Source organism: Neurospora tetraspora, assembly GCF_033439725.1.
Source record: "Neurospora tetraspora strain CBS 560.94 chromosome Unknown B0H65scaffold_8, whole genome shotgun sequence".
In the NCBI taxonomy this organism is placed as follows: Eukaryota; Fungi; Ascomycota; class Sordariomycetes; order Sordariales; family Sordariaceae; genus Neurospora; species Neurospora tetraspora.
In genome coordinates, this window is record NW_026944390.1 from 1,423,685 (window position 1) to 1,451,262 (window position 27,578).

General features: G+C 53.3%; 11 protein-coding genes across 11 annotated transcripts; 6 read left to right on the top strand and 5 right to left on the bottom strand.

Moving 5' to 3' along the window:
* The first annotated feature begins 19 nt into the window (after nucleotides 1-19).
* B0H65DRAFT_478062 (uncharacterized protein) lies at nucleotides 20-3,963 on the top strand. The gene has a single exon (XM_062827462.1). The coding sequence runs from the start codon at nucleotides 480-482 to the stop codon at nucleotides 3,606-3,608; it is 3,129 nt and encodes a 1,042-aa protein (XP_062677648.1). The 5' UTR covers nucleotides 20-479; the 3' UTR covers nucleotides 3,609-3,963.
* On the bottom strand, nucleotides 3,964-5,197 carry B0H65DRAFT_478063 (uncharacterized protein). The gene has a single exon (XM_062827463.1). It carries the CDS (start codon nucleotides 4,945-4,947, stop codon nucleotides 4,018-4,020), a length of 930 nt encoding a protein of 309 aa, XP_062677649.1. The 5' UTR covers nucleotides 4,948-5,197; the 3' UTR covers nucleotides 3,964-4,017.
* A 110-nt stretch (nucleotides 5,198-5,307) lies between these two features.
* Nucleotides 5,308-6,920, bottom strand: B0H65DRAFT_314960 (Elongator complex protein 4). The gene is made up of 2 exons (XM_062823353.1): nucleotides 5,495-6,920; nucleotides 5,308-5,415 (listed from the first exon to the last, which is right to left on the bottom strand). Exon 1 carries the CDS (start codon nucleotides 6,711-6,713, stop codon nucleotides 5,544-5,546), a length of 1,170 nt encoding a protein of 389 aa, XP_062677650.1. The 5' UTR covers nucleotides 6,714-6,920; the 3' UTR covers nucleotides 5,308-5,415; nucleotides 5,495-5,543.
* Nucleotides 6,921-7,176: 256 nt separating this feature from the next.
* B0H65DRAFT_435204 (uncharacterized protein) lies at nucleotides 7,177-7,725 on the top strand (the record flags this gene model as incomplete). Its single annotated transcript, XM_062825180.1, has 2 exons — nucleotides 7,177-7,523; nucleotides 7,614-7,725. The coding sequence occupies 2 exons, from the start codon at nucleotides 7,177-7,179 to the stop codon at nucleotides 7,723-7,725; spliced, it is 459 nt and encodes a 152-aa protein (XP_062677651.1).
* A 155-nt stretch (nucleotides 7,726-7,880) lies between these two features.
* On the bottom strand, nucleotides 7,881-9,355 carry B0H65DRAFT_314958 (NUDIX hydrolase domain-like protein). The gene is made up of 2 exons (XM_062823352.1): nucleotides 9,130-9,355; nucleotides 7,881-8,988 (listed from the first exon to the last, which is right to left on the bottom strand). Exons 1-2 carry the CDS (start codon nucleotides 9,174-9,176, stop codon nucleotides 8,019-8,021), a joined length of 1,017 nt encoding a protein of 338 aa, XP_062677652.1. The 5' UTR covers nucleotides 9,177-9,355; the 3' UTR covers nucleotides 7,881-8,018.
* Nucleotides 9,356-10,173: 818 nt separating this feature from the next.
* On the top strand, nucleotides 10,174-11,655 carry B0H65DRAFT_314878 (uncharacterized protein). Its single transcript, XM_062823351.1, has one exon. The coding sequence runs from the start codon at nucleotides 10,625-10,627 to the stop codon at nucleotides 11,300-11,302; it is 678 nt and encodes a 225-aa protein (XP_062677653.1). The 5' UTR covers nucleotides 10,174-10,624; the 3' UTR covers nucleotides 11,303-11,655.
* B0H65DRAFT_314862 (nucleoside phosphatase family-domain-containing protein) lies at nucleotides 11,577-14,280 on the bottom strand. The gene has a single exon (XM_062823350.1). It carries the CDS (start codon nucleotides 14,118-14,120, stop codon nucleotides 11,850-11,852), a length of 2,271 nt encoding a protein of 756 aa, XP_062677654.1. The 5' UTR covers nucleotides 14,121-14,280; the 3' UTR covers nucleotides 11,577-11,849.
* A 642-nt stretch (nucleotides 14,281-14,922) lies between these two features.
* Nucleotides 14,923-15,608, top strand: B0H65DRAFT_314992 (uncharacterized protein). The gene has a single exon (XM_062823354.1). The coding sequence runs from the start codon at nucleotides 14,999-15,001 to the stop codon at nucleotides 15,383-15,385; it is 387 nt and encodes a 128-aa protein (XP_062677655.1). The 5' UTR covers nucleotides 14,923-14,998; the 3' UTR covers nucleotides 15,386-15,608.
* Nucleotides 15,609-15,729: 121 nt separating this feature from the next.
* B0H65DRAFT_552683 (3' exoribonuclease family, domain 1-domain-containing protein) lies at nucleotides 15,730-16,650 on the bottom strand (the record flags this gene model as incomplete). The annotated part of the gene is made up of 2 exons (XM_062829904.1): nucleotides 15,730-16,457; nucleotides 16,518-16,650. 2 exons carry the CDS (start codon nucleotides 16,648-16,650, stop codon nucleotides 15,730-15,732), a joined length of 861 nt encoding a protein of 286 aa, XP_062677656.1.
* A 2,480-nt stretch (nucleotides 16,651-19,130) lies between these two features.
* B0H65DRAFT_581832 (Anp1-domain-containing protein) lies at nucleotides 19,131-21,212 on the top strand (the record flags this gene model as incomplete). Its single annotated transcript, XM_062830830.1, has 5 exons — nucleotides 19,131-19,191; nucleotides 19,344-19,946; nucleotides 20,010-20,329; nucleotides 20,386-20,481; nucleotides 20,519-21,212. The coding sequence occupies 5 exons, from the start codon at nucleotides 19,131-19,133 to the stop codon at nucleotides 20,783-20,785; spliced, it is 1,347 nt and encodes a 448-aa protein (XP_062677657.1). The 3' UTR covers nucleotides 20,786-21,212.
* Nucleotides 21,213-21,642: 430 nt separating this feature from the next.
* Nucleotides 21,643-27,325, top strand: B0H65DRAFT_315034 (uncharacterized protein). Its single transcript, XM_062823355.1, has 6 exons — nucleotides 21,643-22,271; nucleotides 22,375-24,962; nucleotides 25,016-25,654; nucleotides 25,709-26,225; nucleotides 26,292-26,674; nucleotides 26,749-27,325. Exons 1-6 carry the CDS (start codon nucleotides 21,803-21,805, stop codon nucleotides 27,037-27,039), a joined length of 4,887 nt encoding a protein of 1,628 aa, XP_062677658.1. The 5' UTR covers nucleotides 21,643-21,802; the 3' UTR covers nucleotides 27,040-27,325.
* The last annotated feature ends 253 nt before the right edge of the window (nucleotides 27,326-27,578 follow it).

A 27,578-nucleotide genomic window follows, 5' to 3' on the forward strand; every position in this document is an offset into this window, starting at 1 on the left:
TCCCGTCCGGGGCGTGGAGCCCCACCAGTTACCTCATCGCGCTTCACGGGCACTGCAACCCATCGCAAGCGCCTGTTGCTCGCTGTTGATTGCTCCGATCCAGGTGTCGGTCAGTTCGTTCTCTCCGCTCTGCCCGCTGTCGCAGTGTGTCTCGTCCCGCGGCAACAGCGGTCCTCTCCTCCCGTCTTGTTTGGTTCCCGGTCAAGCTGAACTTCCACTTCCTTATCAAACAACTTGGAACCCAACGGCTCACTAAGGTACCTACTCGTCAGGACTGTTTGCCGCCCCTTTCTGTCATGCGAAGATGCTGGACATTTTCCTGAGCGAAACCACCAGATGAGAGACAAGGACTCGCGCAACAAGGAAGAGACAGAAGTGTAAGATAGGCGGTTAGCCAGTTGCCGACGCAGCCGGCGGTCGCGACTCAGCTCTCAGAGGATCACCGTGATACCTTCACTTTCCATCCCATAGGATCCGACATGGACGATAGTGTTTTCCTGCCGGATGCTGTAACGGCGGCAGCCTTGGCCCCGACAGCAGTATCCGTCCCGGTGCTGAATAATGCCAGCGCATGGCACAACTTCACGGTCTGGACCGCCCAGCGCCTGGGTTATGCGTTCAACGTGACGAAACTGGCGCCTTCGCTCGAGGATCTAGTCTGGGCAGGGCCCCGGATGGTGAAGAAGCTGGGGAAGCTGGGCGGCTCATATATCTTTTACCCCGATGCCATTGACGGCTTTGGCCAGCGCGTCATAGCCGAGTCGACCGACCCGGCCGCTTTCTTTGTCACGACTGCTCCCGACAGCACGACTGCTGCCGACGCCGCCCGAGCCATACTCGAATCCGCATCGTCTTCCGCCGCGGCCACTGCTACGGGCCAAGAGTCAGCCGCCTTCGCATCACGATTTACAATGGAGGGCGCCAGAGGTCTAGGGAGCGTCTTCAGCTACGCAACAAGCAAGTGGGCGCTAGCATGCATTGTCATGGCTGTGGTCTTCAACCGGACACACATCTTCGCCGCTACTCGCCGCCGACTGACGCTACCATGGACAGTCCGGCTTGCGCTCCGGTTGCCGGTTATCTTAGTCCTCGCTTGGCAGGTCGAACGGGTCCTCGAATCGATACAGTGCCAAACATCCCCCGAATTCGCCGATTTGCGCTGGGGCAATGCCAGCAAGAGCTCCGATCTCATGTTCTCCGAAAAGAATAACTTTCTCCACGGCTTGAGCTCTACCCTGCTCTTCGGGGCAACCGATAAACAATCTTGCCAGGCTATAAGGATGGTGCCATGGGACAACAATTCGAACGAGCAGCCGCAACTAGTAGGATCCTTGTCCCGGCTCTGGCCTCTGTTCATGACTTTCTGTGTGAGCCAGTTCATCGAGGTCCTCTCTGCGACGGTTCAGGGCCGTCCAGTAGCCGCAGAGACGGGCATGACGCTTTTCGAGCACTCATTGGCCTTTGCCGAAGCTGATGCCGCCATCAGCAACCAGCTGGGTTGGGGCCTCTTTACGGGCAAGGGGAATTCTTCCCAGGCATTAGCGGGATCTGCTGTTGCTGTCACGCGCAGCATGATTCTAAGAAGAGTCAACACGTCTCCAGAAGTTTTGCTGGTTGCGTTTCTCTCCGCCATGAGCCATCTCACTAGCCAAATACTTGGTGTCTTCAACCTACAGTCCAAATTCCGTTTGATCAACACTGGTTTCTGGGGACTTTGCTTTATGGGCAGCATTGTCTGGGGCGCCGTTACTTTCTCCATTGAGGATAGCTCAGCTCAAGCACTCTTGAGGTTCCCTACGGTCGTCATTATTGGATTTGTTCCGCATGTTCTCATCATATGCGGCATCTTTATTTGCAGTGTAATCTATTTACTAACCATGGGCCTCTCAGCGTTCGCTGCTCCTGAAAGCCCTCTTGAGACAGGACAACAACGCCCAACCCTCAGAGACCGCCTTGCTCGAGCCCACGCGAACATGCAAGCCAATGGATCTCTCTCCGATATCCGTATCCGATGGGACATGGACTTCTATACTGCCCTCCTTCGGGCTGGCTTTGGAGCCATTACCATGGCTAGTGAGGCTGTCTACCTGAACGAAGACCATCGGGTGAATGTAAAGCGCTATACCTGGTTGGAAGACGAGCGGTTCCGCGAGATTGAGGAGCTTAGGATGCAATGGCTTGGAGGCGGAGGATCGGGCTCCCGTTTCGACTCCGTCGGTGTCATCGGTCTCGTACCTGTCAAGGAAGATCAAGCAAACGCTACGAGCGGTTACGCGAGGGAAAGGGCAGCTCAGAAGATCCCCCGGAACAGCGTTTCCGCCAGGCGGTTGCGAGACGGGGTGGGCGCCACAGAACGGAGTGGCAGGTGGCTGTTGGCGATCGAGTATGTCATGCACGTCAGCCGCCTGATCATCACCACTTGGATGCTCGTCGTTATCAAGTTACTCTCTTACTTTGGGATTCGGAACCCCCCTCGTTGGCTACGGGCGTTGGCCCTTCAGCCACCAAAGCCGGAGACTGCCACCAACGGCAGGAGGTCAGGGCGGAGAGGCGAGCGCGGTGCAACAGCCATCTGGGTAGACGCATCAGATCCCAACTCTTTCCCCGTCCCGCGGAGTGAGCGGGTCGATGTGGAAGCCGAGTTCCGCCGGCGCCTCCAACAACAACCCCTTAGCAGTGATCAAACCGGCGCCAGCGAAGCCGACATCGACTCCAAGCTATACAGCTGGTTCCTAAACGGCGGCTGGTGGGGAAACATTGATACAAGCGGTGACTACGTTCCCCCCGGCGGCGGTACCGACCTAGACGACCCGGACTTCGACACCACAAGCATCATCTCCACAACCGAGACCACATCGCTATCAGACCTAGACAATGCCTGGGAGTCCGACAGCGATAACAACCATCTCGAAGACGGCCAACGCACACCCACTCAATCGTCCCCTTACCCAAACAACAAGCCCAACACCCAAAACCCCCTCCAACAATCCTGGGCCTTCTCCCGGGAATCCACCCCCGCTCAAGTAGCAGACCTCCCCCTAGCCGCCTCCGACCTCGCCCGCCTCCTCAACCCTCAATCGCCCGAAGAGCGCGACGAAGCCATCACCCTCGCCGCCCACTTGTCTTTCGAAGAAGGGATCATGACCCGCTCCCGCTTCCGCCAGCACCAAGCGCGCCAGCGCGTCAAGGTACTACTGTCCGGCGCCCAACACCGTCGTTTGTACGGCGGATACGGCAAGGGAGGACAAAGTACGCAGATGATGACGCCCGAGGAAGAGGCGAGGCGGTTGGAACAGATATTGTTGTCTAGACGGGCTGCTAAGGCGGCCCCTCCTAACCCAGAGGAGGAGGGAGGGGGTACTGGTACTGGTACAGGTACACAAAGTGGTGGTGGAAGTAATGACTGGGCAACGGGTGCGGATGGCCTGGGTAGTGAAGGACCGCAGTGCGTGGTTTGTCAGTGCGCGCCGAGGACGATTATCGTTTGGCCGTGTCGGTGTCTGAGTCTTTGCGATGAGTGCAGGGTTAGTTTGGCGATGAATAATTTTGACAAGTGCGTGTGTTGTCGGAGGGAGGTTATTAGTTTTAGTAGGATTTATGTGCCTTGATACTTGGGTTATGATGGACTTTATTGGGAGGAGGAAAGAGATTTCGTATTCCGAATGGCTTTACACTACGCACGTATTTGGTAATGAAGGAAGAAGTGAGGGACATGTTTTGAGAAGAGAGCCTTAGAGATACGGGAGTCGAGTATTCAACAGCATGGTGATCATTGGAAGTTAGCCAGGTTGTGAAGCATGCACTGGGGCGATTGGGAAGCGATTGAAAGGGCGTTTTGATGGTTCTTGATTTGATGTTGGTTGTCTTTGGGCGATTTGTTCCTACGAGTTTCTGAAGAGATCTCGAACGGGGCGAATACAAGATATGCACAATGAATGCGATTTCACACGATGCAAAAAGTAGGATATGGTTGTAATGGGTATCATCGCTTCAATCAAATGCTCAAGCTGCCTGAAACTACATGCCCGCCCACTCAATGCAGAACGCCCTCAACTCGCCAGCTTCACTATCATCTGTCGCCGGCTTCTGCCCTCCCATGAGGAAGCTCTTCTTGACAGCCGTTCCCAAACGACCACTAGTAACAAGATCCAACATGGGAATCTTCTCATCCCACCCGTAGCTGTTCGCCATATAATGAGCATGATAGCGGAAAGGGTCGCCGGGATAAACACTAAAGTCACCACCGAAGCGCAGACCTGGAGTGATAAAGTATCCCCTCTCGTTCAAGTACGAATACAATGGCAGCGCAGTGTGGTTTTCGACATCAGGATTACTTGTCCCGGTAGAAATCATGGCATTGCTGGTGGTGGGGGTGATTGCAGGCAGTTGCTCCTTGACCGGCGGCTTCTGAGGCGGCGCCGGCGCCGTCTTGACTGGCTTGTTTGATGATGACTCGAAGAGGAACTCCTCTCCTCCTTCCTGCTCTACGGCGGCGGCGTCGTCGACAGATGCAGGCGGCAGTTCAGTGGGAACGACAACAGGGGGCTGTGGCTGTTTAGGCTTGCGCTTGTCCTTGTGCCTAGCCTGAGACTGTGCCTTGGCCTCATCGATCACAAGCTGGGCAGTTCTCCGCTGCGTCTTGATGGACTGCAGGTACGACTTGCGCGTCTCGTCATCCATCGACTTCAACCGGGTCAAGTGTTCCAAAGGGTCATCGGCAATGTAGGCAACCTTCCTGTCCAAAAGCATCTTGGCATCCTCGGCATACAGCTCCAGCGGCAATCCTAGGAAGACATTCTGAGTGGGATTCTGCGGCATGGTGCCCGTGAAAACGGCGCAGATGCCATGCTGGCGGCGGATATACGTAACATCGTCAATGTCAAAGACGAGATACCGGCCGGCGATCTTGGAGATCCGCACTTGTCTGTCGTCCTCGGTTGATGCCATTGTGACTGTGTGTGAAAACGATGGAGTGCCTATTTTTCTCTTGGTTAGAAGCAGTTCGTGAAAAGAAAGCTTGCGTGTGTGAACAGGAGAAATGAATTGGCAAAAGGATCAGAAGCCTTGGACAGCCGTATTTATCATCACTATGAATCAGGGGATTGACAGATTGATACGTTTGTTGTTTCATCATAAAAGACCAACTGGGAAGTGTGCAAGAAAAGCTGTCTTGACTTACCAAAAATGCTGATGTTGGACACGACGGACACGAGGAAAGAAAGTGGAAAAGTTCTGGGCCGAGATGCGTGGGGTTTTATGCGCCGTGGCAGAAAACGGCGGAAATTTAGGCGGTGAGTCAACGACCCCACACATTTTCGTTGAGCTCCACCCCAGACGTCGCTGTAAGCCCGGAGTCTCTGGCGGGGCCTTCACCAATGGTTTCAGTGGACTTCAGCGTACCCAACACCTGGGCTGCTGAAGAGACAAAGTTTCAATGTGAGGATCAAGAAGCTCACCTGGACATGTGATGAGACTGTAATGGGGGTAGACAAACTCGGTTATTTGCAAAAACAAGCCGTTAAGCTGCCAAGCGGAAGGTGACTTTAGAAATCAAGCCCATCCTTCTTTGGAGCAGCCGAGGGTTTCTCCTCCTCATCCTCGAGCATAGGCGGGAGACTGTACGGCTTGATCACCAAGCCCCTGGATGCGCTCAAGCTGAATGACAGGTTCTCGCGGAAATTACCCGACTCTGCGCCTCCTCCACCCTTCTCGTGGTATACAGGCAGCGTGTATACTTTGAACAGACCCTGAGGTTGCTCGTTTGCCTTGGGATCCGACCCCGAAGGCGGCGGGGGTGCAGCACCAAGTCTGGCAGGTAGGGGGATGAGCTCGACGACGCCGTCACAAAGGATCTCTATCCACCGAACCAAACCCGAACTGCGAGGAAACAGTGACGTCGGGAAGGTGATGATTGCTGTGAGCTGTGAGCTATACTGTCGGAGGAGAGCCCGTAGCCCATGCAAGAACTGTAGAACCTCCGAGGGTTGGGCACATCCAGGAGGATAAAGGGTTGGTGACAGAAGACTGGGCACCACCAGTCTATGAATGGCATTTGGTCCTGAGGTCTCCAGCTTGGCCCGCAATTGCTTGAGAATAGTCTTTAGAGGCGAAGCTGTCCCAACACTCCTCCGTTCTAGACTTGGTGCACCGCCAACCGGAATCGGGTTCAGTGTACCCTTGGACTCGGAGCTTGCAAGCCTCTTGGTCAGATCGAAGGAGTGACAGAAAGGAGCTCCAGAATCCCCACGAGTAGAAGCTCCTGAAGTGGCATTGTTGCCCAGCGACTCGTATCTCCACGCGATCTTCATCTTCTCTTCTGGTGCCGGGGCTGGTGATGCAGTCTTTGACTTCTTGTCAGGGGAGGCCAAGCCTGGGAGCTGATGCCTCCATTCTGGTGGGAAGGCCACTGCGTGGACTTGGTGCCCTTGGACGAGACCCTCGGCAGCATAGTACCGTAGAAGGATACCAGAAAAATCGGTGGTTCCTTGCTCCTCAACCAGTAAGCATGTGCCCAGAGGAAGTCCACCGTGTCCTGCAAGAAGCTGGTCGAGAAAAGCAGTGCCAGTTGAAGTGGTCAACCTGCCATCTGTTGGTGATGGTCGAAGTCCCGGCGCAAGCTGTTTTTCCTGTTTCGGCTGTTGCTGCTGGGGAGTGGACGGCGTAAGTCCGGCTCTCGGTGAGGATAGGACGGTGTTTCTTTTGACGAAGGACATGGTTGATCCGGAAAGCTGCAGTCCTCAGTTCGGTATCGAACCCTTCGTATCGAATGCGAAACCTGATGTTGAGGTATTCTTCAAGTTCAGACACTGTCGATTTGAACCCTGGAGAAATTGGAAGCTTGGACGTCACTGGAGTGCCTGGAAGAGCCCCGCTGTACTTTTGTCACATACCGGACGCGACAGGGATTCTCGATAGTGGTTGCCCCACTACTTGCCCCGGCATCCTGGTCCAATTGCCGCGAGGCTGGAATTTTTTGGGACGGCAACTGCATGGCGGCATCTCCATCGCTCAGTCGCATCTCCAACTGAAAGTTTCCCAAAACACCTTCAATACCATCCGCGACAACCCGTTTTCCGACCGATTAAAACGAGCTAGATTCTCGACAGAAGTGCAACTTCAACCCAGCATTCAATATCCGACATCCATCGTTTCGTCGAATCGACACCAGCATCCACAATGTCCGCCCTCACTTCCGACGCCCAACTCTACGAGGACGAGTTCAAGGTCGAAAGGATCAGCGATCCCAAGTACGACCGCGTCGACCGTCTCTACTGCACCTCCGTCGATGGTCAGACCAGCATGCAGCTCGACATCAACAAGGAGCTCTTCCCGGTTAAGGTCGGCGAGTACCTCAGAATCGCGCTGGCGACTTCCTTGTCCCTCGACGGAAGCAAGGACGACGAGAGAGGCTGGCGCGATGCTGCCAAGCTCGGCAGCGTTGAGCAGACCCTGGCCGACAGCTATGAGTATGTCTGCCACGGCAAGGTCTACAAGTTCGAGGACGGAAAGGATGGACAGACCATGTAAGTTGTTGCCTTGGAGTTGGGAGGGAACATTTCGACCCCGGAGTTGAGGAAGAACGAGTGGCTGACTGGTTCGGTTGCGAAATCTAGCAAGGCGTATATGTCCTACGGTGGACTTTTGATGGCGCTCGACGGCCCCTACAAGAAGCTCACGCCCCTGCGTGTCGACTACGTCTACCTCCTCGCCAGCAGGAACGCTTGAGAGCCAGGTTTCCTTCATTTTCCGGAGATAAAAAGCAAATGTTTTCAGCGGCAGAACAGCATTAGACCGATTAAGAGTCTAGGGCGCGAGCAATTTTCATTGGACCTTTGGAGGGCGGGCGTTTTAGGTTATGCGTGGACCAAAAAAGCATCTCCTGGGGACAAAGGGGTCTTTGGAGAGTAATGAATCAAACGATACCCGGAAGCAAGTACCTGTATTTATGCCGCTACCGAGCCAAGGGTTGTCCTTTCTTCCTTTGAGAGCTAGTGCTCTGCGGGAGGCGCTGGATGGATTCAGGCCTGATGAGGACCGGGAAAGGCGATATGTCGATGAGCCCGGTCGCGGAATGCGTCGTAGTGCGGCTCGTTTTCAGGCGTGTAAATGCCGTGCCGAAGGAAGAAATCGAGCATGACGACTGCACAGTTCGGTTTCCACAGTCCCTGGGCGAGCTGTTCCTGGATCTCCTCCACCGTGCGCAAGCTGAAGCTCTCGACCTCGCCGTCCTTGGGCTCGGGGACGACACTTCCATCCGCAGGTAGCTCTAGATCATAAACCCACTGGCATTCCGGGTAGATCAACCCAGCTTCGCCTCCCGCGCGCTCGTCCGTGATGTAGATGTACGTGATGGTGCAGACCTCTTTGGCGTTCTTCCTCACCACATGCTCGGGCAGTGATGCCTCTTCGTCCGCCTCACGGATCACGCACTCGAACGGGTCTTCGTTGGTCATCAAGCCGCCCGCTACCGCGTTGTCCAGCATGCTCGGATAGGTCGACTTGGTCGGGGACCGCCTGGGAACCCAGATTCTAAAGTCATACTTGCTGCTGGCGTCCTGGCGTCTGATGAAGGCGTTCATATGCACGCCGTAGCGTGTGGTTCCAAAGAGGCCCATAGCTGCCCGCTCCATGCTGAACACGAGCTCCTTGTTGCGACCATAAACTGGCCACAGCTCATTCCGCCAGCTTTTAAGGATGGGAAAGGCCTTCTGTTCGCGCCAAAGTGCAGTAAGCTCTCCGACAAGCCGAGTGCGTTCCTCGTAGGTTTTGTCCGGGGCGTCACGGAAGAGCACCACAGTCCTATTAGAGACATCGATGTGCAACCCTAACTGCCCTTTGAGATTTGCTGGGGCTTGGTTGAGCGCATCGACAACGTCCAACTTCATGTAGCCAATGGGTATCTGGCCCTGTTGATCTTCCCAGACGAACGTGTAGAAAGACTTCATGATCTGGGCATATGCCTCGGGATCCCTGTCCGCGTAAGGGAAGCTTGATTTATAGAGAATATGTAAGCGCTCGTTCTCGTCATGTACAGAATCCCGGTGGGCCTCAGATTTGTTTCACTGAATCCCATTTATGTTTCCGACTGTGATCACAGAGGATTCGGCTTCACAGAAAAAAGATACGTACGCATCGACTTTAGCCACCAGGTCGAGGGTGGACAACCGAGGAGTCATGGTTGGGGAATGGGTTCGTGAGACCTTGGATAATATGGCGTGGGACACACGGGATCGAGTGATGCAAAATGAAGTCGAAAGCCTGGATTCCTGGTGTGGCAGGCCCTGAAAGTTGAGTTGGGCTTGAGAGGCACAACTGAGAGGATATTGTCAAGGGAAAGAGAGCGTGGGGGAAACAGAAATTGGCGTGCGCTAATCTCGTGTCATTCATAAGCCCAATTGAAGACCTTCGGGGATTGGGAGGGGAGGGACATGAACAGCATCTCGAACTAGAGACAGCATCAGTTGGGCAGTTTTTTCACGAAGTACTGTTCCGATGCAGATGATTCCAACAGATTCAATTTAGAGTTTACAAACGCATGTGGATTGATCCCACATCGTCGTTTCTTCAAACAGCTCAGATGGCGAGATTCAGGATGGAACGTGTGGAAGGATCGAGGTACAAAAAGACCCTGTCGTTCAGGCGCTTTTTAGCGGGGGAAAGAGCTATTTACAGTACAGGGGCAGCACTCACAGCAAGAAAGGAACAATCCTCATCGGAAGCCATTCGTCAAGGACTCGGCAAAGTATGCCACTGTTTCCCAAGATAGAGATGGCGTGGTGGAATTCCAGGGTCCATCTGTTGAAGCCTCAACTTTTGTTATCGAGGACTCTAGAATCCTCTCTGTGGTGGTTCCAGGACCCAATGATTTTCTGAACTGCCCGCAGCCCAAGCTCGTCACAAGGAAGCATCCGAGACGGGAGACCCACACCAGCTTGATATCTCACCATCACATCACCAGCTTCGATGAGAGTGCAAAAACAAATATTAGACAACTATCGGGGAGAAATCCCAAGTATAAGTTAACTACTAGTCTTGCAATAGGAACAATCATGAAACTATCCCCCTTTCCTCTCTTAAAGCCATTGATGTTTGTGCGCAAAGAACACCTTACCTTGCTGCCAGCTCATTGTTTGACCCCACATATTACCGCATTATAAACGCTTCGGCCGCTCCACGTCCGGAAAACAACTGAAATTCGAGGACAAAGCGGCATCTTCGAGAAAACAACAAACGGAATCGGTCATTTACCTCGAGTCCAGGTCTTTGTCTGGAAAAAAATTGGCACTAACAGCTTCACACGCTACGACCGCAAGTTCAGATTTGTGGTCTTTCGTCTTTCACGACCGAAGCTCAGCCCACGGTCTTGCGAATACAACAGTACCTTGAAGGACCTCATCGATAGGTATCCTATCTCATCCGATATATATCAGAGGCAACAACCAGCAAAATCACCAACCCGAGAGAGATACCGAACAAATCCCCATAACGACAGCCGTGAGCTCTGTCAAGCAACACCAAGCTTTCATCATCAACTACACCACGAGGGTACCCAACAGCAACAGGCGATCAACACCACCGCCAAACCCCTTCTCTAATCACACCACCCACCACCAAATCACAAAAAATGTCCCAACCCCTCTTCGGCCTCGTCCCCGCCGGCCAACCCGTAATAATCACCCCCACCGAAGCTCCCAGTCCCACCTCCTTCCTGTACGCCATCCCACCCACCAACCCGAACTCTCCCCCCGGTTCCGCCATCTCCAAGCCCTTTGGGCACGTCGTCGTCTTTCTTTTGCCTGGTGTAGTCCTCCCCCCGGGGACCGCAGCAGCCATTTACCTCGTCACCCCGCCCTCTCCAGCGCTGGGGCAGACGACACCCAACTTTAAATTTTTGGGAGGGATTGGGCCGGGGAAGGAGAGTGCTATTTTCAAGGTTGGACCTGGGGCAGGGACAACAGGGCCGGGAAGCAAGAACGTGGTGATTGGGGTTTCGGTTGAGGATGCGGAGAGTGTGGCTAGTAGGATGGCTTCGTTGGGGACAACAACACCTGCAGCAGCAACAAGTGGTAATGGAACAGAAGGGGCGTTGGTACCTGTTTCGGCAGAGCGGCAGCAGCCGAGCACGCTGGTGTTGGCGCAGAGGATCATCAAGAATGCGTTTAACTTTCTATCGAGCTATACCGGGTCGACGCCAGGGCAGATGGAGGTGGTGCCGCTGAAGGCGTTTGAGGAGTGGTGGAAGAAGTTTGAGAGTAAGGTGAGGACGGATCCGGGGTTTTTGGAGAGGGATGACGATCAATGAGTGACGAGCGGCCGAGTGCTTGGGAGACGTTCCCGGGGGAGAATAGTGGGAAAGAAGTCGTTCCTTCCTGGCTGATGGGCAGGGTTGGTTTGCGGACACAGGAAAGAGTTCGTGGTTGGATATATCTTAGATGCTTGAGGAGGCAAACATACCCAGGTGTGAGAACAATGGACAAGGAAACAATGATATAGAGAGATGTCGAAATGTCCGTGAGTAAGAATGAGGTATTGATATAGAGAGATGTCGAAATGTCCGTGAGTAAGAATGAGGTATCTTGTTCCAAAAGTTTGTAATAAAGCCGTACTAGCTAGCTGCTGGCATTGAGAAAGAATGAAGAATAAAAATGTACTGAGAAAGCCCATCGCTCAGATGGACTTGAAGACCACCCGTATCGTCGTCATCATACAAAAATCGTTGGACGACATGTCCGTAAACTTCCTAGAAGAACAACTATCCATCACCAAGAAAGTACCATATACAGAGGTAAAAAGGTTGAAATGCAAAACCCATAACACGTCCGCCAACGCCGTTCCCCATGACAAATCGTTCAACCAACCACAAAGCGACCTTGCAAAGGCGACATCAAAGGACTTTTCAGCCTCGTGGGACTACCAGCCCGGCTCCTCCTCCCCTGTAGACTCATAGTCGTTGTCGTGGGCGTCAACCCCAGCCGTTCTCGACTATCCGTCCTGACCACCAAGCCCGCCCTATCGAGCGCCGAGCCGCCAGGCGTCATTACTCCATTGCCGCCGCCAAGATCAGCAAACCGGCTATCCAGGTTAAGCTTGGGCGTTGCTAACCCCGACGTGATCCCGAGCTTAGACTGTCCACCTCCACTAGAGCTGCTGTCGCTGGAGTCGGAGTAGAAGCCGTTGAGATCGTTGTTATGGTCGAAGTAGGAAGATGCCGAGGAGTTGCGGAAGTGGGAGTCGTTGAGTTCGAACTCATCGGCCCCGCCTTCCTCCAGAACGCGCTCATAAGAGCCCGAAGAGAGGGAGCGGCGGCCAAAAAGCTTGTTTTTCAGGCTGGAGAGGGGACCACTGCTGTGGCCAGACGAGGACACCTTGCCGAAACGGCCGGAACGGCGGGGCTTATGGAAGAGGTTGTTAACACGGCCATAGAAGCGCATGCGCCTGTCCTTCTTGCGGAAGAAGAAGAGAAGGGCGAGGAAGATGAGGAAGACGATGAGAAGACTGTGAGTGGTCTTGGCTTTTGTCTTGCCAAGAAGATTCTCGGCTTCCAGATCCCAGTCACTGCCATCGTCAGCAGTCCCATTGACGGCCGGGTGGTAGGGAGAGTCGTTGTGGCTGGCTCCGCCGCTGAGAGGTGTCCATGTCGAACCTGCGTACTGGAAATCAGGTGGCAGCGCTGTTGCACCGGCAGAAGGGATGTTGGTACCGAAACCGACAGGATACCTGTCGTCACCGGTCTTGGGAGGTATTTGTCCTGCCGCGTAGAGAACCATCTTGCCGAGTGTCCAGCTAACTTCAATGCCATCGATCTTGTCCACGGGATGGAACGGGTCTAAGAAACCCTTTTGCTTGGCCTTTTCGATGGCGCCCTTGGAGGCATTGAGGCCCGGCTCAGGAAGGTCTTCGACACCAATACGAGGAACACCAATACCCTCATGTAGGATGTTTATGAGCCAGGACGCTTTGAAACAGGCCTCTTGCGCATCCTTGACCGCAAACTTCTTGTGGGTATCAAGGCCTGGTTCGATGCTGTTCCAATCCCGGCCGCAGAAGTCCTTGACGCGCTTTTGGTATGTGATGAAATCGTATGCTTCATCGTCTTTACCACCAAAGACACCGTGTGTGGTGTGCCAGTATTCGGAGACTCCAACAAAGTGATTGACATCAAAGTCAATGGCCGGGACGTGCTGGCCATTGATCAAACAAGGGTCATCTGCACATGGTTTGTCCTTGCCGAGCAGGGGATAGGTCTTCCTAAGGCATTCGTCGAAAGCGCCTGTGCCAATGAGACTGGTCTCGCCCTTCTGCGGTTTTTGAACTGGAGTCCCATCCAGTGACATCCTGAGCCCTTTCGGTAGACACGGATCGGGGAGTTCGCCGACATCGGAAGTCGTGTATAATTCTCTGAGGCTTTGAACATACGCCTCCCGCGCCCGGTTGACGCCGAAACCAAGCCATGTCGTCGTAAACACTTTGTATTCGGCTGACGATCCATCGAGGGTTCGTAGTCGTAAGAGCTTCAAATCGTTCGCGTGCTTTTCGGCTTCTGTTGAATTAGGTGCGAATGCGATTTGCGCTGATGCGCCTCCCATGTCCAAGAACCCATATGTGTGATGACCCTTTCCATGCGCATGTTGCTCTGGATGATCGAAACCCCCCAGGAGATAGTTAGACGCAATCCACCCGTACAATCCCTCGGTTTCGCCCGGGATAACCTGAATATGAAGGTCGCAATCCGGAAGTGCGAATTTCGTGTTCTTGCGCAGGTATGAGCAGACAGCGCCGGTTATGGCATTTTGTTGGACCTGGGGAAGAAGGCGCATGCCAGCCGTGGCCATTAAAAATATCGGAGTGTCGTGGATCTTGTCCGCGGGTATAATGTCGAGCGCATGGTCGATGAGTTCCTTCAGATAATCTTCGCCGACTACCCCAGCCTTCTCGCCAAATGTCGATATTCCAGGTCTGATCTTCTTGGTCCACTTCTTTTTCGTCGTGATCTTGGGCAGACTGCGCAACTCCTCGGGCGACGCATGCTCAAGCGCCTTCTCGGGATCCTTCCAACGATATATGTGTAGTCGTGTCCCCGAGGACCCGGCGTCCAAGATAACACCCCATCGCCCTGTCATTGTTCAGTGTCGCGATCTTGGAGACCTGAGGGTTTGCGAGTAGACGTACAGTTCTTGTCTTTCCCCATCGGCAAGAGGTAAGAAGTAGGCGATAGAGCTGGTAGTAACTGATGCGAATCAAGTCGGCCAAGGCACAGCTGTTTCGGTTCGGCGGGGCTTGTTTAAGTTATCGTCGACAATGGCGTAATAGGGGAATTAGTGTTGTGTTGGCATCAACAACCTGGAACTGTTGCAGAATCGCAGTGGAGACGGGACGAATTGATCGACGATAGGAAGGCGGGAAGGTGGAATTACCGGCCGCAAAACGAATGGACAGGCACTATGGGGGAATTAAAAGTATACAATATGGTAGGTAGGCAGCCGGGACCGTCGGAAGAACGAGAGTAGGGTGGTTTTGGGAAACGTGAAATGACCAGGTGCGAAGCGAGAGAAAACTAGCCCGAAAGCTGAGTGAGGTGAGATTCTGGAGGAGGACGGGAAAGATTGTCGTGGTTCCAATTCCTGGGTGGACAATGTGGGCCAGAATGGAATGTTTGGAGGGTTTTTGCAGGGACCGTGGGGGTCTGATAAGGAGAAGTTCAGGGGAAAGAGGGGACCACGCCACGCCGGGGGGCGTCGCTGAACGCGGCACTGTGCAGTCGTATCGTGGTGGTACCACGCCCGCCTTCGGACGACTTTCCTTTGGTGGCGTTCGTAATGGTGTAATTTACGGACCGGAACGAACGCCGGTAATAACACGACATTACTATACCTTTTTACACACTAGGATGGTCATGTCATGTTACCTCTAGTACAAGTAAATCCACGAACTATATCCACGACAGTTGCCTTCAGACAATGTTATAAGATTCACCGGACACGAAAAGAAAACAGATTCAATGGTGCGTTCAGGTGTATGTGTACCTCAACTAGTTGGAACTGCGGTTCATGATCAGTCACACCTTTGGCCATGTCTGCCCTGCTTTGAGCATGCCATCCAATGCTGCCATGAAAGAAACGATACGCGTAATCTCCCCGCATCCTGTTTCCATTTTCAGAAACAGACGATCATTGAGGCGAAGAACGTGGAAGCTTCTCACACCCCGCGGTTTGTGGTGTTTCGGCAGTCAACCTCAGAGGAGAGCTCTGCCTATCAATTGCAAGTCTCCTTGGACGCCATTCGTCCATTACACTGCGATCTGCCAGCTGAGTTTCAGCACAAGAGCGCTCACTCAGCCCGTCAAACCATGACAGGCATCTCGAAACTGCTCCTCGCCGGAACATAACCATCACAGTGTGGAGTGTCGCAGCCAGCCGCCGACCCTCTAAACGCGGTTCTGTTGGTACTGAAAAGCCTGGCTATTGATCGGTGCCCTCCATCAATCCTACCCTACGTATGGGCTTTCGGGAAGAACGAGGTGGATGGCAGCTCGACCTCCATCATCAGAAGCCGGTCTTCTGGTCGACAAATCGTGCAGAATCGTAGAGGTACTCTAAGATCATGAACGGTCAGACCATAAAATTCCACGTGCTTCTCCCTTTTTTTGGTGGTTGATGGACTTACAGGTTTGAATACGAGTATTTCCCATTCGCGTAAAGCTAAAAATACATTGCCACGCCGAGCTCATAATCACCCAACGGTCTCGTTCAGACAATCCACAAGCACTCGGTTGGCGCTCTTGGAAGCCTGAATGCCCTTTTCGACCAGCTGCGTATAAACGTCCATATCGGACGCAGGTAGGTCACCCTTGAACCAAAGGTTCGTGACCTCTTGTCGTGTGGGGAGATATGCGATGCAGCATGCTGCGAGGACCTTGTCATGCTCAGAGGGAATCGGGTCAACAACTATGCTGGGAGCAGCATCGTCACCTGCATCCTGAACCAAGGCGGCAACACCTCCGGCAACAGTATCGACGCAGTCAATGCCAGCATCAGCAAGTGCAGCCGAGGCAACGGTAATGCAGCCACTCAAGGCATTCATGGTGTCCCATGCCTCAATGCCCTGGGCCTTGGACGTCTCGCGATCTTGCTCTCCTTCGACAATGGAGATGATGATATCCACACCACTCTTTGGCCAACGGTCAGCAATGATAGATCCCCGAAGAGCCGCCTCAAGGTGGGTGCCGAGATCTCTCTCGATCGGGTCACGAATGTAACCACGCCTTTGCTTGGTCGCAAAGGGCGCGAACTTGACATGGGTGGACAAGATGATGTGAGGAGAAAAAGGCGTTGACCTGGGCAAGGCTCTAGGTCCATGAACACTACAACTGAGCTTCAGGCCGGAGCCGCCATTTCCAGACGATTCAATCTCTAGGTAAGCAGAGCCAGAGGCCGAAGGTGTCACTCCCGTCTTGAGATCTAAAGGTGAGGTTAGATTGTGTTCCTGAGAGAGAAAGAGCATGCCCTCATGGCGCTTACACATTTTGCGAATTACGTTCGCCGGGCGTGACCTTGTGGCCCTGGCAACTTCAGATTTCTTCTCGGAAGCATCGTCATAGATGGGAGGGATGGTGGTCCCAACCGGTCCGTTAATACGTCTTCTGTCGGCCATGTTGGAGCCAGGATTTGAGGGCCGGAAATTTGTTGAACTTGGTGAATTGCTGTGATGTCCGTGACGCTCTCCTAATCGGAAACTCCTGAGTTTTTTGAGGGAAAAGGGACCTCGTTCGTGTATGGCTTTCCTTGTTCACAGTTGTGTTGATGACTTCTGTTGGTTCCTCTGTTGAAAATGAGACCTGAGAGTCGCCGTCTACAGTGGGTCCACTCTCAAATTCAAGAAGTTGTGGCGCAACCTCACATTCACTGTCGCTTTTGACCACTCAGCCACAGGCCCCACCCAAAACCCGCGTCAAAGCCACCAATGGAGGAATTTTTTGCGCAGCTACAAAACTCTGCCGACTTCAGTTTCCAACCTCATCTTGAACTCTTCCACCAACCCACACCATTCACAACGACAGGAACGGCTTGCGATTGTTGGCATTGGATCAATGCCTTCACTTCATATGGCCACTGTCTTTGGGGAGCAACCATGATACCATATTCTTACGATGATCATGGTTGCTTTGGTTGGGCTGCCTTCTGCGCTGGTGCAGCAATGGCATGGTCATGTCAGCTGCTCATGCATCCTCTTGGTTATTGTGCGATGGCGAACCCCATTGCTTGAGAGGATGTTCTGGCTGTCTGATATGGCCGACGTTGGTTCGCACGGATAGAGTAAGTTTATTCCCCCTTGCCTTTCACATCTCATGATGATCCCATAACCACAGTTCTCGCGATATTCTATGAGCGATCGAACAACATGCACTACCATCTGACTACTCACTCAACACATTCTTCACTTGCAACACATTTGGAGGAACCGTTGACTAACAATCAATAGTACAGACAAAGCTGTCATGTCACCGTCGCTGTTCCACCTCGTTTTCTCGGTCTCTACCCACTAGGTAAGCATTACATTGCTTTTTACCTTCACCATCACCAACCCGATTGTCCATGATGAAACAAAATATTTTCAGTTCTGCTTCTGAATAATAATGAGCGATAACCAATTATACCAAAAACTTCTGATATGGCAATCACCCCAACCCTTTCTTGCAACCACAACTCTTTCACACTCGTTGCGAGCAAGTTGGCTAACAAACTTAAAGTCGTTTAGGATCTGAAAATGGCCTTGCGTCTAGTGGGAGAGTCGACATGCCCATCTGGTAGGTGCTTTGTCTTTTTCCTTCTGTCCCATGCACAATGATGACAACAGTCTATCCATTCAACGATATGTACGGGCCGAGCCATCCATCCGCACTGGAGCGTCCTTCGGGACGTGATGACTAGTTGTGGTGTTTCCCTTCGGGGTGTCATTTGGCTTCCGTTGTCCGATGCTCCTGCGCACCGTTTTGGGGTGTGGGAGACTTGGGCCGGCTTTGTAGGGCTGAGTTAAAACGGCTTGTCTGATCTGTGTCGTCTTCGCCTTCTGCTTGATGCCGATTCGCGTATGACCATGAACTGACCGGTCAGTAGTTGATAGCGCGAACGTTTCAAACGTTTAGTTGCAACACATCTTTGACGAGGTAAGATTTGTGTTCATGACTCGACATTTCTTTATGACCCCAGTAAAAATGGATGTAGTGGAGGATCGACGGGTCTACCTGTCCTTGACATTTACACCAAGGCCTTAGGATGTCAGAAGCAAGATAGAACAATGAAAACAAGAGTTGCAAAATGTTTGATTATTTCAAGTCATACCAAAGGCATTGCTCATGATGATGTGCAAGGAAGTTCAAAACCAGCAGAATGAATGACCAGTTACCGCGATGAAAGCCCGGTTCCCTTCCAAATCGTCTGTGTCTTGAGGTTGAAAATAACATTGGAAGACGCACCCTGAGGTATTTGTATTGTACAGAAATGACGACTGCGGTACAGACTCAACAGTACTTCGATTGCCACTGTTTCAGGTTGACTTTGCCAGCAATTCTAGAGTCTTGGCGACGGCGACTCTAAATCTTGTAGAGCTCCTGAAACCAAGGCGCCAAGTCTGGGGTCATTTTGGGATGGGTGCAATTGCGGTACAATTGGGCAGGACCCCGTCGAACGGCCGGGCCATTTTGCGACGCCATTGGTAAAGAAATCCCACCCGCCAATCTTACCTGGACTGGTACTTAGTACGTGTATCCGTCAAGCTGCCCACAGCCCGGTGCGAACACCTCAGCTTTTTCAAACGTCTTGGTGCTACGGGGAACGCGATCGTCTTGATCTTCCGCCCAAACTTCTCTCTGACCACGATGCATTGATCCCGAATCGGCCTGGTCCACTCTCCATCCATTTCGACAGAGTTTCGACAGCGCGTGCGTCGACAATATCCAGCGAGCGACCGCCCAGTCTGCAGCATCCGTTAGCTTTTCCGGTTTACAGGACTCAGGTACCCTGCGCGCGCAAAGGGGGGTTGAGGTGCTCGATAATATTGGCCGCCCCTGCAGCGACCATCTATCATGCTGCCATACGCATCTTCCTCCGGGTCCAAGGCGGTCCCTCGACACCATGCGAGCGGATATTCCAATGGGTATCCGCGAGGAAACACATTCGAGATCTCTCCTCACAGGTAAAGTGCCTTGGCGTGTTCGCGCCCCCGGAGCCCCTGAATCACCAAAACGAACAATGGAAGCTGACGGGAATCATTCCACAGATTCCAACCTCGAGGCGCGGCACCACCATTTCGAAGACGGAAGGGACTATTCGTGCGATTGGCAATAGCGCTGGTATCATTACTCCTCTTCGGGCTGTTCGTTTGGCCCGGCGATTCGGGGTCGTTCTCCTGGCTCGGCTCCGGTTCCGAAGATTTCCAACTCGAGACGGTGCGATACTACGACCTGTCTAACGTCCAGGGCACCGCGAAAGGATGGGAGAGAGAGGAGCGAATTCTTATCTGCGTGCCGCTGCGCGATGCCGAAGCGCATATGCCCATGTTCTTCGGCCACCTCCTCAACCTTACGTATCCTCACCATCTGATCGATCTCGCTTTCCTCGTTTCGGACTCGAAAGACAACACCTTGGCGGTTCTTGAACGGGAGCTCAAGGCTATTCAAGCCAGCGCCGACCCGTCCAAGCACTTTGGCGAAATCTCCATCATTGAGAAAGACTTTGGACAGAAGGTTAATCAGGATGTGGAAAGCCGTCACGGTTTCGCCGCGCAGGCGAGCAGAAGAAAGCTCATGGCCCAAGCCAGAAACTGGCTTCTCAGCGCTGCCCTCCGGCCGTATCATTCGTGGGTCTACTGGCGTGATGTCGACGTGGAGACTTGCCCTACCACGATCTTGGAGGATCTGATGCGCCACAACAAGGATGTGATCGTGCCAAGTAAGCCCACTCAACCCTCACCTGATATTCGAGAGAGGACCGGAAATGCTAACAGGACTTTAGATGTTTGGCGCCCGCTACCTGACTGGCTGGGCGGAGAACAGCCCTACGATCTCAACTCCTGGGCCGAGTCCGAAACCGCCCTCGCACTCGCAGATACCCTCGACGAAGATGCAGTTATCGTGGAGGGATACGCAGAATATGCTACCTGGCGTCCCCATCTCGCGTATCTCCGAGACCCCTATGGCGATCCCGACATGGAAATGGAGATCGACGGCGTTGGTGGAGTGAGTATTCTGGCAAAGGCCAAGGTTTTCCGTTACGGCGTCCACTTCCCGGCGTTCAGCTTTGAAAAACATGCCGAGACAGAGGCTTTTGGAAAGGTAAGCTCGTCAGGCCTTCCCGCGCCTTTGGATTGGTCTAACCACTATGACCACAGATGTCGAGGAGGATGGGCTTCTCAGTTGTTGGCCTCCCTCATTATACTATCTGGCATTTGTACGAGCCTAGTGTAGACGATATCAAGCACATGGAGGTAAGCAATCACGCATCTGGGTATGTAAGTTTGACAGGTCACTAACAGTCGGCAGCAAATGGAGCAGGAGAGAATCGCTCGCGAGAAGGAGGAAAAGGAGAAAGCGATGAAGGAGCAGAAGATGAAGGAGTCTTTTGGCGACGCCACTGGCCAATGGGAAAAGGACAAGAACGAAATACAGAACCTCGCCATGCAGGAGAACAAGAAGGCGGAAGAGCAACCAGCAGCCGGACAACAAGGCGGACCGGCTGACGGACCAGCCAATGCTGCTCCCAAGGAGGAGAAGAAAGAGGGCACTCAGTGAGCTGTGCTCGAGCGTCCACCCAATTTTTTATCTTTTTAATGTTGCTTTCTCGTTATGATTCTGCATCCTCATCTCTGGTCTAACGCCGTGTTTCGCCAAGTGGACGCAAGCAAGAAAATGGGTGGTAGGCACTTGCAAAGGCCGCCCATATATATATCTAACTCTTGTTTACAATGGGCAGTTGGAGACTGAGGGTCAGATACCAGGTATTATGTAATTGGCGACGGTTCATGCCATATTCACCTCATGTCAGGAACGGACCGGAAAAACAAAATCTTTTTGGGGGGAAATCTAAGATCATGTATAATAGAAGCGTCTCGCGGCCAAGAAGTTCAGAAAGTCATGGCAGAGGCGTTCAGGGAAGTGTCTTTTTGCTTTACAGTTTGCTGTAGCGACCACAAACGAGTTGGATGTCGAATAATGTCTCTTAGGTTGCCTCATCCTGTTGTCTGAACGTAACGGATTAAAGATGCCCGGACGGTTCCCGAATGGTTACCCGGTGGTAGTTGCTATTTGGCTTCGGGCCCGGGCCGCGAATGGAGACAGTGGGCCGGCGCTCAGGCTGCATGTACATATGTGACATATGTCCTCTGCCTGAAGTTCCATTGCATAGGCACTTGCTTACAAGTTCGTGATCATCGATATCTGTTCTAAAAGGGTCAAGACTCTCAAAACCCTCCGTGTTGTCGAAGAGCATTGCCGTTGTCGAGGTACATCCCTTCTCTAATTTGGCGTGGTATTAGTTGCCAGCCGCGGCCACTGACAGGTGTACTGGATCTCCAAAGGACATTTGTTACTACCCGCGCTAGAGGTACCTTGTCCACCGTCCACCTGTCACACCCAAAGAGTTACCCCCCTTCCCACTTTGTTATCTTAACAACGGCATTCTACAACTCCCGCCGAATACCTGCAAACACTCGACGCCGTTACTCTTGAAGGCTCACCGAGGACGACGGCCGCCCGAACCTCCACGATCCCCCCAAGTAATACGCCAAAAGAAAGACCGGCAGCCGCAGCATGAGTCGAGATGCCGGTGACCACCCAGCTGCCCTCGCGGACTCGGCTGTCTTAGCAGCAGCACAAGCACCCGGCACGCCGATCTCCGTCTCCCGCCAAAGCCCCAGGTTCTCGTCGTCGCGCATGCAATACCGCAGCCGCCCTGTCTCCGTGGCAGTCGACCCCGTCTCCCTCGTCATATCCGAATGTATTGCGATCACGTCCGCTATTCAGAAACATGCCCGCTCGCCGCATTCGTCCGTGTCAGCCATCTTGGGCGGCAGTCCCAACCTGATCCAGCTCGTTCCCCCTTCAGGCTCGGCCCTGCGTCGCGATCAGAAGAACTTGGCTGGGTCCTCAGCCGTTGATGGCTCCAGCGACTTGGCTACCAACCGATGGGGCTTAAGGGGGAAGAAAGGGAAGAGCATATTGGACAATCCGCTGATATCAGGCTTCGGAAGGCTTCGACAGGAGTTGACGGGTGTTAAAGGTAGCTATACAGACGGCGCTGTTGCTCTGACCGACGCGTCTTGTCAATGGAAAGGCAGAAACGTCTCCAAGGATAGATTATTGGGCTAACCGCATAATCGCAGATATTCACCAGTTCGATGCCCTGGTCCTGCTCTACCCGTTCCTCCAGATTATCCAAGCCAAGGGCACCGCCGCTCCGATCACGATTCTTGCGCTCCGTGCTATCCAAAAGTTTCTGTCCTATGGCTTCATCGCGCCCCAGTCTCCTCGGTTCGCCCTGGCCATGCAGTCCCTCTCTGCAGCCATCACCCACTGCCAGTTCGACATTAGCGATTCGGCGCAAGAGGAGGTTGTCTTGCTCATGATACTACACTTGATGGAGAACATGCTGGCTGGGCCTGGCGGCGACATCCTGAGCGACGAGAGCGTCTGTGACATGATGGGCCGGGGTCTGACCATCTGCTCACGGTCGAGGTTCTCCGCGGTGCTGAGGCAGACGGCGGAAGCGTCTATGGTTCGCATGTGTCAGATCATCTTCGAGGACCTAAAGCACTTGGAGGTGGAAGCTGGCGAGGAGAGCGAGGCACTGGACCGGCAGACTAGCGGCGACATGGATAGTGTCAAGCTGGACCCTGTTGCCAACGGAACAGACGTGCCGGTAACTCCAGTGGTCGCTGAGTTGCTGGCAGTGCAGGGGAACGAAAGGCCGGGGACGGCTACGTCTTCTGCTGAACCACGGCCTTCTACAGCTGTTGAGACGGAAAATGGGGATCGCAGCAGCATTGGAAGTGCAGCAGAGGCTCGTCGCAGCAGCACCAGCTCGGGAACTGGAAGCACTGCGTCCATGGATCTCCGCCCTTACTCACTACCATCTGTTAGGGAACTGTTCCGTGTTCTTGTGAGCTTCCTAAACCCCCATGACCGTAAGCATCCTGACCAGATGCGGGTCATGGCGCTCCGCATCATCCATGTCGCTCTTGAAGTCGCTGGTCCGTCCATTGCCAGACATCCTGCGCTCGCCACCATTGCAGAGGACCAGCTGTGCTCCTACCTTTTCCAGCTCGTACGGTCGGATAACATGGCTGTCTTGCAAGAGGCGCTGGTTGTTACTGGTACACTGCTCTCAACCTGCAGGGGGGTTCTCAAGCTCCAACAGGAGTTGTATCTGTCATACTTGGTCGCTTGCCTACATCCAGCCGTCGAGATCCCTCGGGAACCTGGCATTGACCCAAGTCTCTATTCGGGAATTCCTCAGGCGCCCAAGCTTGTCAAGCCGCCACCATCGCAGGCCGGTAATGGCCGGGCGCCGACGCCTGTTCCGGTCGGGGACCGCCGGAAACTGGGTCTTGAAGGAGGCGCGCGAAAACCGGATGCCAGGCAGGCGATGGTGGAAAACATAGGGGTTCTTGTGCGGATGCCAAGCTTCATGGTCGAACTGTTTGTCAACTACGACTGTGACGAAGATCGGGTGGACCTCTGTGAGGACCTGATCGGACTGCTAGCAAGAAATGCCCTCCCAGACTCGGCAACGTGGAGCACCACCAGTGTTCCACCACTATGTCTGGATGCACTCCTTCGCTTCATACAGTACATTGCTGAGAGGCTGGATCAGGCTCCGGAGACGGAGGGTCTACCTGACCCAGAAGAACTGAGGGAAAGGCGGGCGAGGAAGAAGGTGATCATCAAGGGGACGAACAAGTTTAATGAGAGCCCCAAGGGAGGCCTGGCCTACCTAAAGGATAAAGGGATCATCGCCAGCGATACTGACCCTGTGTGTGTTGCGACGTTTCTGAAGGGGACTTCCAGGGTTAATAAGAAGATGCTCGGCGAGTTCATTTCAAAAAGAGGAAATGAGGCGATCCTTGACCACTTCATCGGTATGATGGACTTCACCGGCAAGCGTGTCGATGAGGCGCTGCGAATTCTCTTGGAGACCTTCCGTTTGCCTGGTGAGGCACAGCTCATCGAGCGTATCGTGACCTCCTTCTCGGAGAAGTACTGTGCCAGCAGTACTCCTGAAGGCGTGGCAGACCAGGATGCTGTCTACATTCTCACATACGCCATCATCATGCTCAATACGGATCAACACAACCCCAACTTCAGGGGCAATGCTCGCATGACCTACACAGACTTTGCCCGCAACTTGCGCGGGCAGAATGGCGGCAAGGATTTCGCGCCCGAATACTTGCAAGATATATATGATGCCATCAAGTCCAACGAGATCATTTTGCCTGAAGAGCACGATAATCAACATGGGTTTGACTACGCGTGGAAGGAGCTCCTTCTCAAGACGGAGTCGGCTGGCCCGCTGGTCCTCTGCGACACGAATATTTACGATGCCGATATCTTCAACACGACGTGGAACGCCATCATTTCTTGCCTGTTCTTTGTCTTTATGTCGGCAACCGACGACACAGTGTATGCCAGGGTTATTACTGGCTTCGATGAGTGCGCGCGGATTGCTACCAAGTACGGCAATTCAGAAGCGTTGGATGAGCTCGTCTACCGCCTGAGCTTGATCTCGACGCTGAGCAGTGAGTCGCTGTCCAACACACAACTCAACACTGAAGTCCAGGTCGGCGAGAACAGCGTCATGGTGAGCGAGCTAGCGGTCAAGTTCGGTAGAGACGTTCGGCCGCAGCTGGCTACGCTTGTCCTGTTCCGCGTGGTGACGGGTTCGGAGCATATCATTCGGAATAGTTGGAAATATGTGAGTACCCTTTGGTTCAGTGAGGGAAGTATGTTGACGCTAACCGTAACTAGATCGTCCGGATATGGCTCAACCTATTTGTTAATTCACTAATACCGCCCTTCTTCTCGACGGAACCAGACCGACTTTCTTTGCCAGCGATACCGCTGCAGAGCCCCTCCAACGTAATTGACCGGCAGAAACAGAACGAAACCAGCTTTTTCTCTGCCTTCACCTCGTACATCTCGAGCTATGCGGCAGATGACCCGCCCGAGCCGTCGGATGAAGAGTTGGAAAGTACTCTTTGCACCGTTGACTGCGTCAATCAGTGCCACATTGGCGATGTTTTTGCCAATATCTCGACACTCCCACCGCAGGACCTCGAGGCGCTTGTGGATGCGCTGCTGGCTCAGATCCCTGATGACAACGGGCCTGAAGGAGCTGTTATGACTGTGAAGGCAGAGAACATCCCTCCCAGTTCCCCGACAAACGGCCAAAAGGCGCGCCAGAACACGGCGGTCTATGACCCTACTCTTGTCTATGTCATTGAATACTGCACAGTGTTGGCTCTTCGTGACCGTGAAACCATCGAGCTGCTGGGCAAGCGGGTCATTGGAGCTATCCACACCATTGTGCGCGACTTCAACAACTACCATCCCATTGTCATTGAGCGGGCAACCTACTATCTGTTTGCCTTGCTTCAAGCCAGCTATGTAAGTACTCGGCCGAAAGCTTATTGCAAAAACGAGAAACTAACAACATGTCAGGACTTTGACCTCATCCGGGTCCCCATTCTGCTTCATACTGTATCCCTCTTTTCCAAGGAGATCCTGCTCAAGACATCGTCTCTTGTTCTTCGCGGACTAAAGGAGTGCACAGAAAAGCCGTGCCCTCTGAAGAGCGAGATGATGACTTCACCCGACTTCTGGGTGATTTTGCGGACTTTGGCCACCAACCCCGACTCGGCGCCTGCGGTATTCGAAATCCTTGAGAGCGGAGTGTCGGGCACACCATCGGCAATTATAGCAGACAACTATGAGGCGGCGATTGGGCTGCTCAACGAGTTCGCGTCCATGGCTAGCATTGGTGCGATCGAGGAGCAGAGGGCGGATAGTACTGCAAAGAAGAGCGGCAGGAAGGTTCCTGTCCGACCGGTCAAGCAGGACAAGAAGCCTAGCGAGAACGCAGTGGTTGCGCGGGGAATCAAGGCTATCCACATCATCTCGCAGATGACGGAGCGTATTCCGCATTTGATGAAGCAGTCGCATCTGGAGAGCAACGAAGGTAAGTTTTCAGGAAGTCGTATTCTGCACGAGAATCTACGAGGATGGAGTGCTAACGCAACAACAGCATGGTCCGCCTACTGGCTACCCATCTTCAAGTCACTCACCACGCAGTGCACCAACCCCTGCCGTGAAGTCCGGCACCTGGCCTTTGCTTCCATGCAGAGGTCCCTCCTTTCGCCGGAGCTCACCTCGGAGGACCACTCGGAGTGGACCGCTATCTTTGGCGAAGTCCTGTTTCCCCTGATTCTGGTATTGTTGAAGCCAGAGGTGTTCTCGTCCGACCGCGACGGCATGAGCGAGACGCGCGTGCAGGCGGCGTCGTTGCTGTCCAAGGTCTTCTTGCAGTACCTCGTGATGCTGTCCCAGTGGGATGGCATGTTGGATCTGTGGTTGAAGATCATTGAGATCATGGATCGGCTGATGAACAGTGGTCAGGGAGATAGCTTGGTAAGTACCCAACATGTGCCTTGGATTCCCGTGACGACGAAAGTCAGAAAAGCTAACGATCTTGCGCGTTATAGGAGGAGGCTGTACCGGAGAACTTGAAAAATGTGCTGCTGATTATGTCGAGCAACGGCTATCTTGTACCACCAAGCAAGAACCCGGAGCGCAAGGAGCTGTGGGATGAGACGTGGAAGAGGATCGATCGGTTCTTGCCCGAGTTGAGGAAGGACCTGGCCTTGGATGAGCCTGAACCTGAGCCTGTACCGGAGCCTGTCGCTGAGGCGGAACCGAGGAAATCTCTGGCCCCGGTAGAAACCGCTGCTGAGGCGCCGGCGGAGAAGGAAAAGAAGGAGGAGGCCACGGCTTGAGGTGGATAGAGAGAGATGGAGAAGCTTAATGTGGGTAATCTGGGAGTTACGTATGCTCATTTTCGTTATTATAGAAGGCGAGGCCAAGACAGGTGATTTTTGGCTGGGTTTTATTGTTATCTAGAAGTCATCTAGTAATTTTTTTGTCGAAAGACAAGTGTTGGCATCAACCGAAGCTGAACTCCAAAAGGGGTTCTGTTTATTTCATTTGCACCGTATGACACACCGTGTGAATACTGTATCTCGACGTAACTGAACTTCATCGATGATCGTGCAACCTGCGAAGTATAAAACCTAGAAGTCTCCAATTTTCCAAACTATTCCATATAACGCTGCTAATTCGTGACATACGAAACTGAGTTACCTTGTCAATCATAGGATTGCTGCGGACTGAGTCACCGGCGTGGTGGGAAGGAACAATCAAGCTGTCCAACGGTCGGCCTCTCACAGCAATTCAAAGCCTGCACTCCACATTTTCAGTTTCCATCTCACCTTGACGACAAGACAGCCTTGTAAACGGAAAGTGACATCCATCCCTC

Bases quoted from the DNA above. Each gene is read 5' to 3' on its own strand.
- B0H65DRAFT_315034 (XM_062823355.1), top strand. From the start codon at position 21,803: ATGAGTCGAGATGCCGGTGACCACCCAGCTGCCCTCGCGGACTCGGCT. The intron at 25,655-25,708 runs GTAAGTACTCGG...ACAACATGTCAG, and splicing joins CCTTGCTTCAAGCCAGCTAT to GACTTTGACCTCATCCGGGT. The intron at 26,675-26,748 runs GTAAGTACCCAA...TGCGCGTTATAG, and splicing joins GTGGTCAGGGAGATAGCTTG to GAGGAGGCTGTACCGGAGAA.
- B0H65DRAFT_314992 (XM_062823354.1), top strand. From the start codon at position 14,999: ATGGTGCGTTCAGGTGTATGTGTACCTCAACTAGTTGGAACTGCGGTT.
- B0H65DRAFT_314878 (XM_062823351.1), top strand. From the start codon at position 10,625: ATGTCCCAACCCCTCTTCGGCCTCGTCCCCGCCGGCCAACCCGTAATA.
- B0H65DRAFT_314960 (XM_062823353.1), bottom strand. From the start codon at position 6,713: ATGTCCTTCGTCAAAAGAAACACCGTCCTATCCTCACCGAGAGCCGGA.
- B0H65DRAFT_314958 (XM_062823352.1), bottom strand. From the start codon at position 9,176: ATGACTCCTCGGTTGTCCACCCTCGACCTGGTGGCTAAAGTCGATGC. The intron at 8,989-9,129 runs GTACGTATCTTT...CTATAAATCAAG, and splicing joins CTGGTGGCTAAAGTCGATGC to CTTCCCTTACGCGGACAGGG.
- B0H65DRAFT_478063 (XM_062827463.1), bottom strand. From the start codon at position 4,947: ATGGCATCAACCGAGGACGACAGACAAGTGCGGATCTCCAAGATCGCC.
- B0H65DRAFT_314862 (XM_062823350.1), bottom strand. From the start codon at position 14,120: ATGACAGGGCGATGGGGTGTTATCTTGGACGCCGGGTCCTCGGGGACA.
- B0H65DRAFT_478062 (XM_062827462.1), top strand. From the start codon at position 480: ATGGACGATAGTGTTTTCCTGCCGGATGCTGTAACGGCGGCAGCCTTG.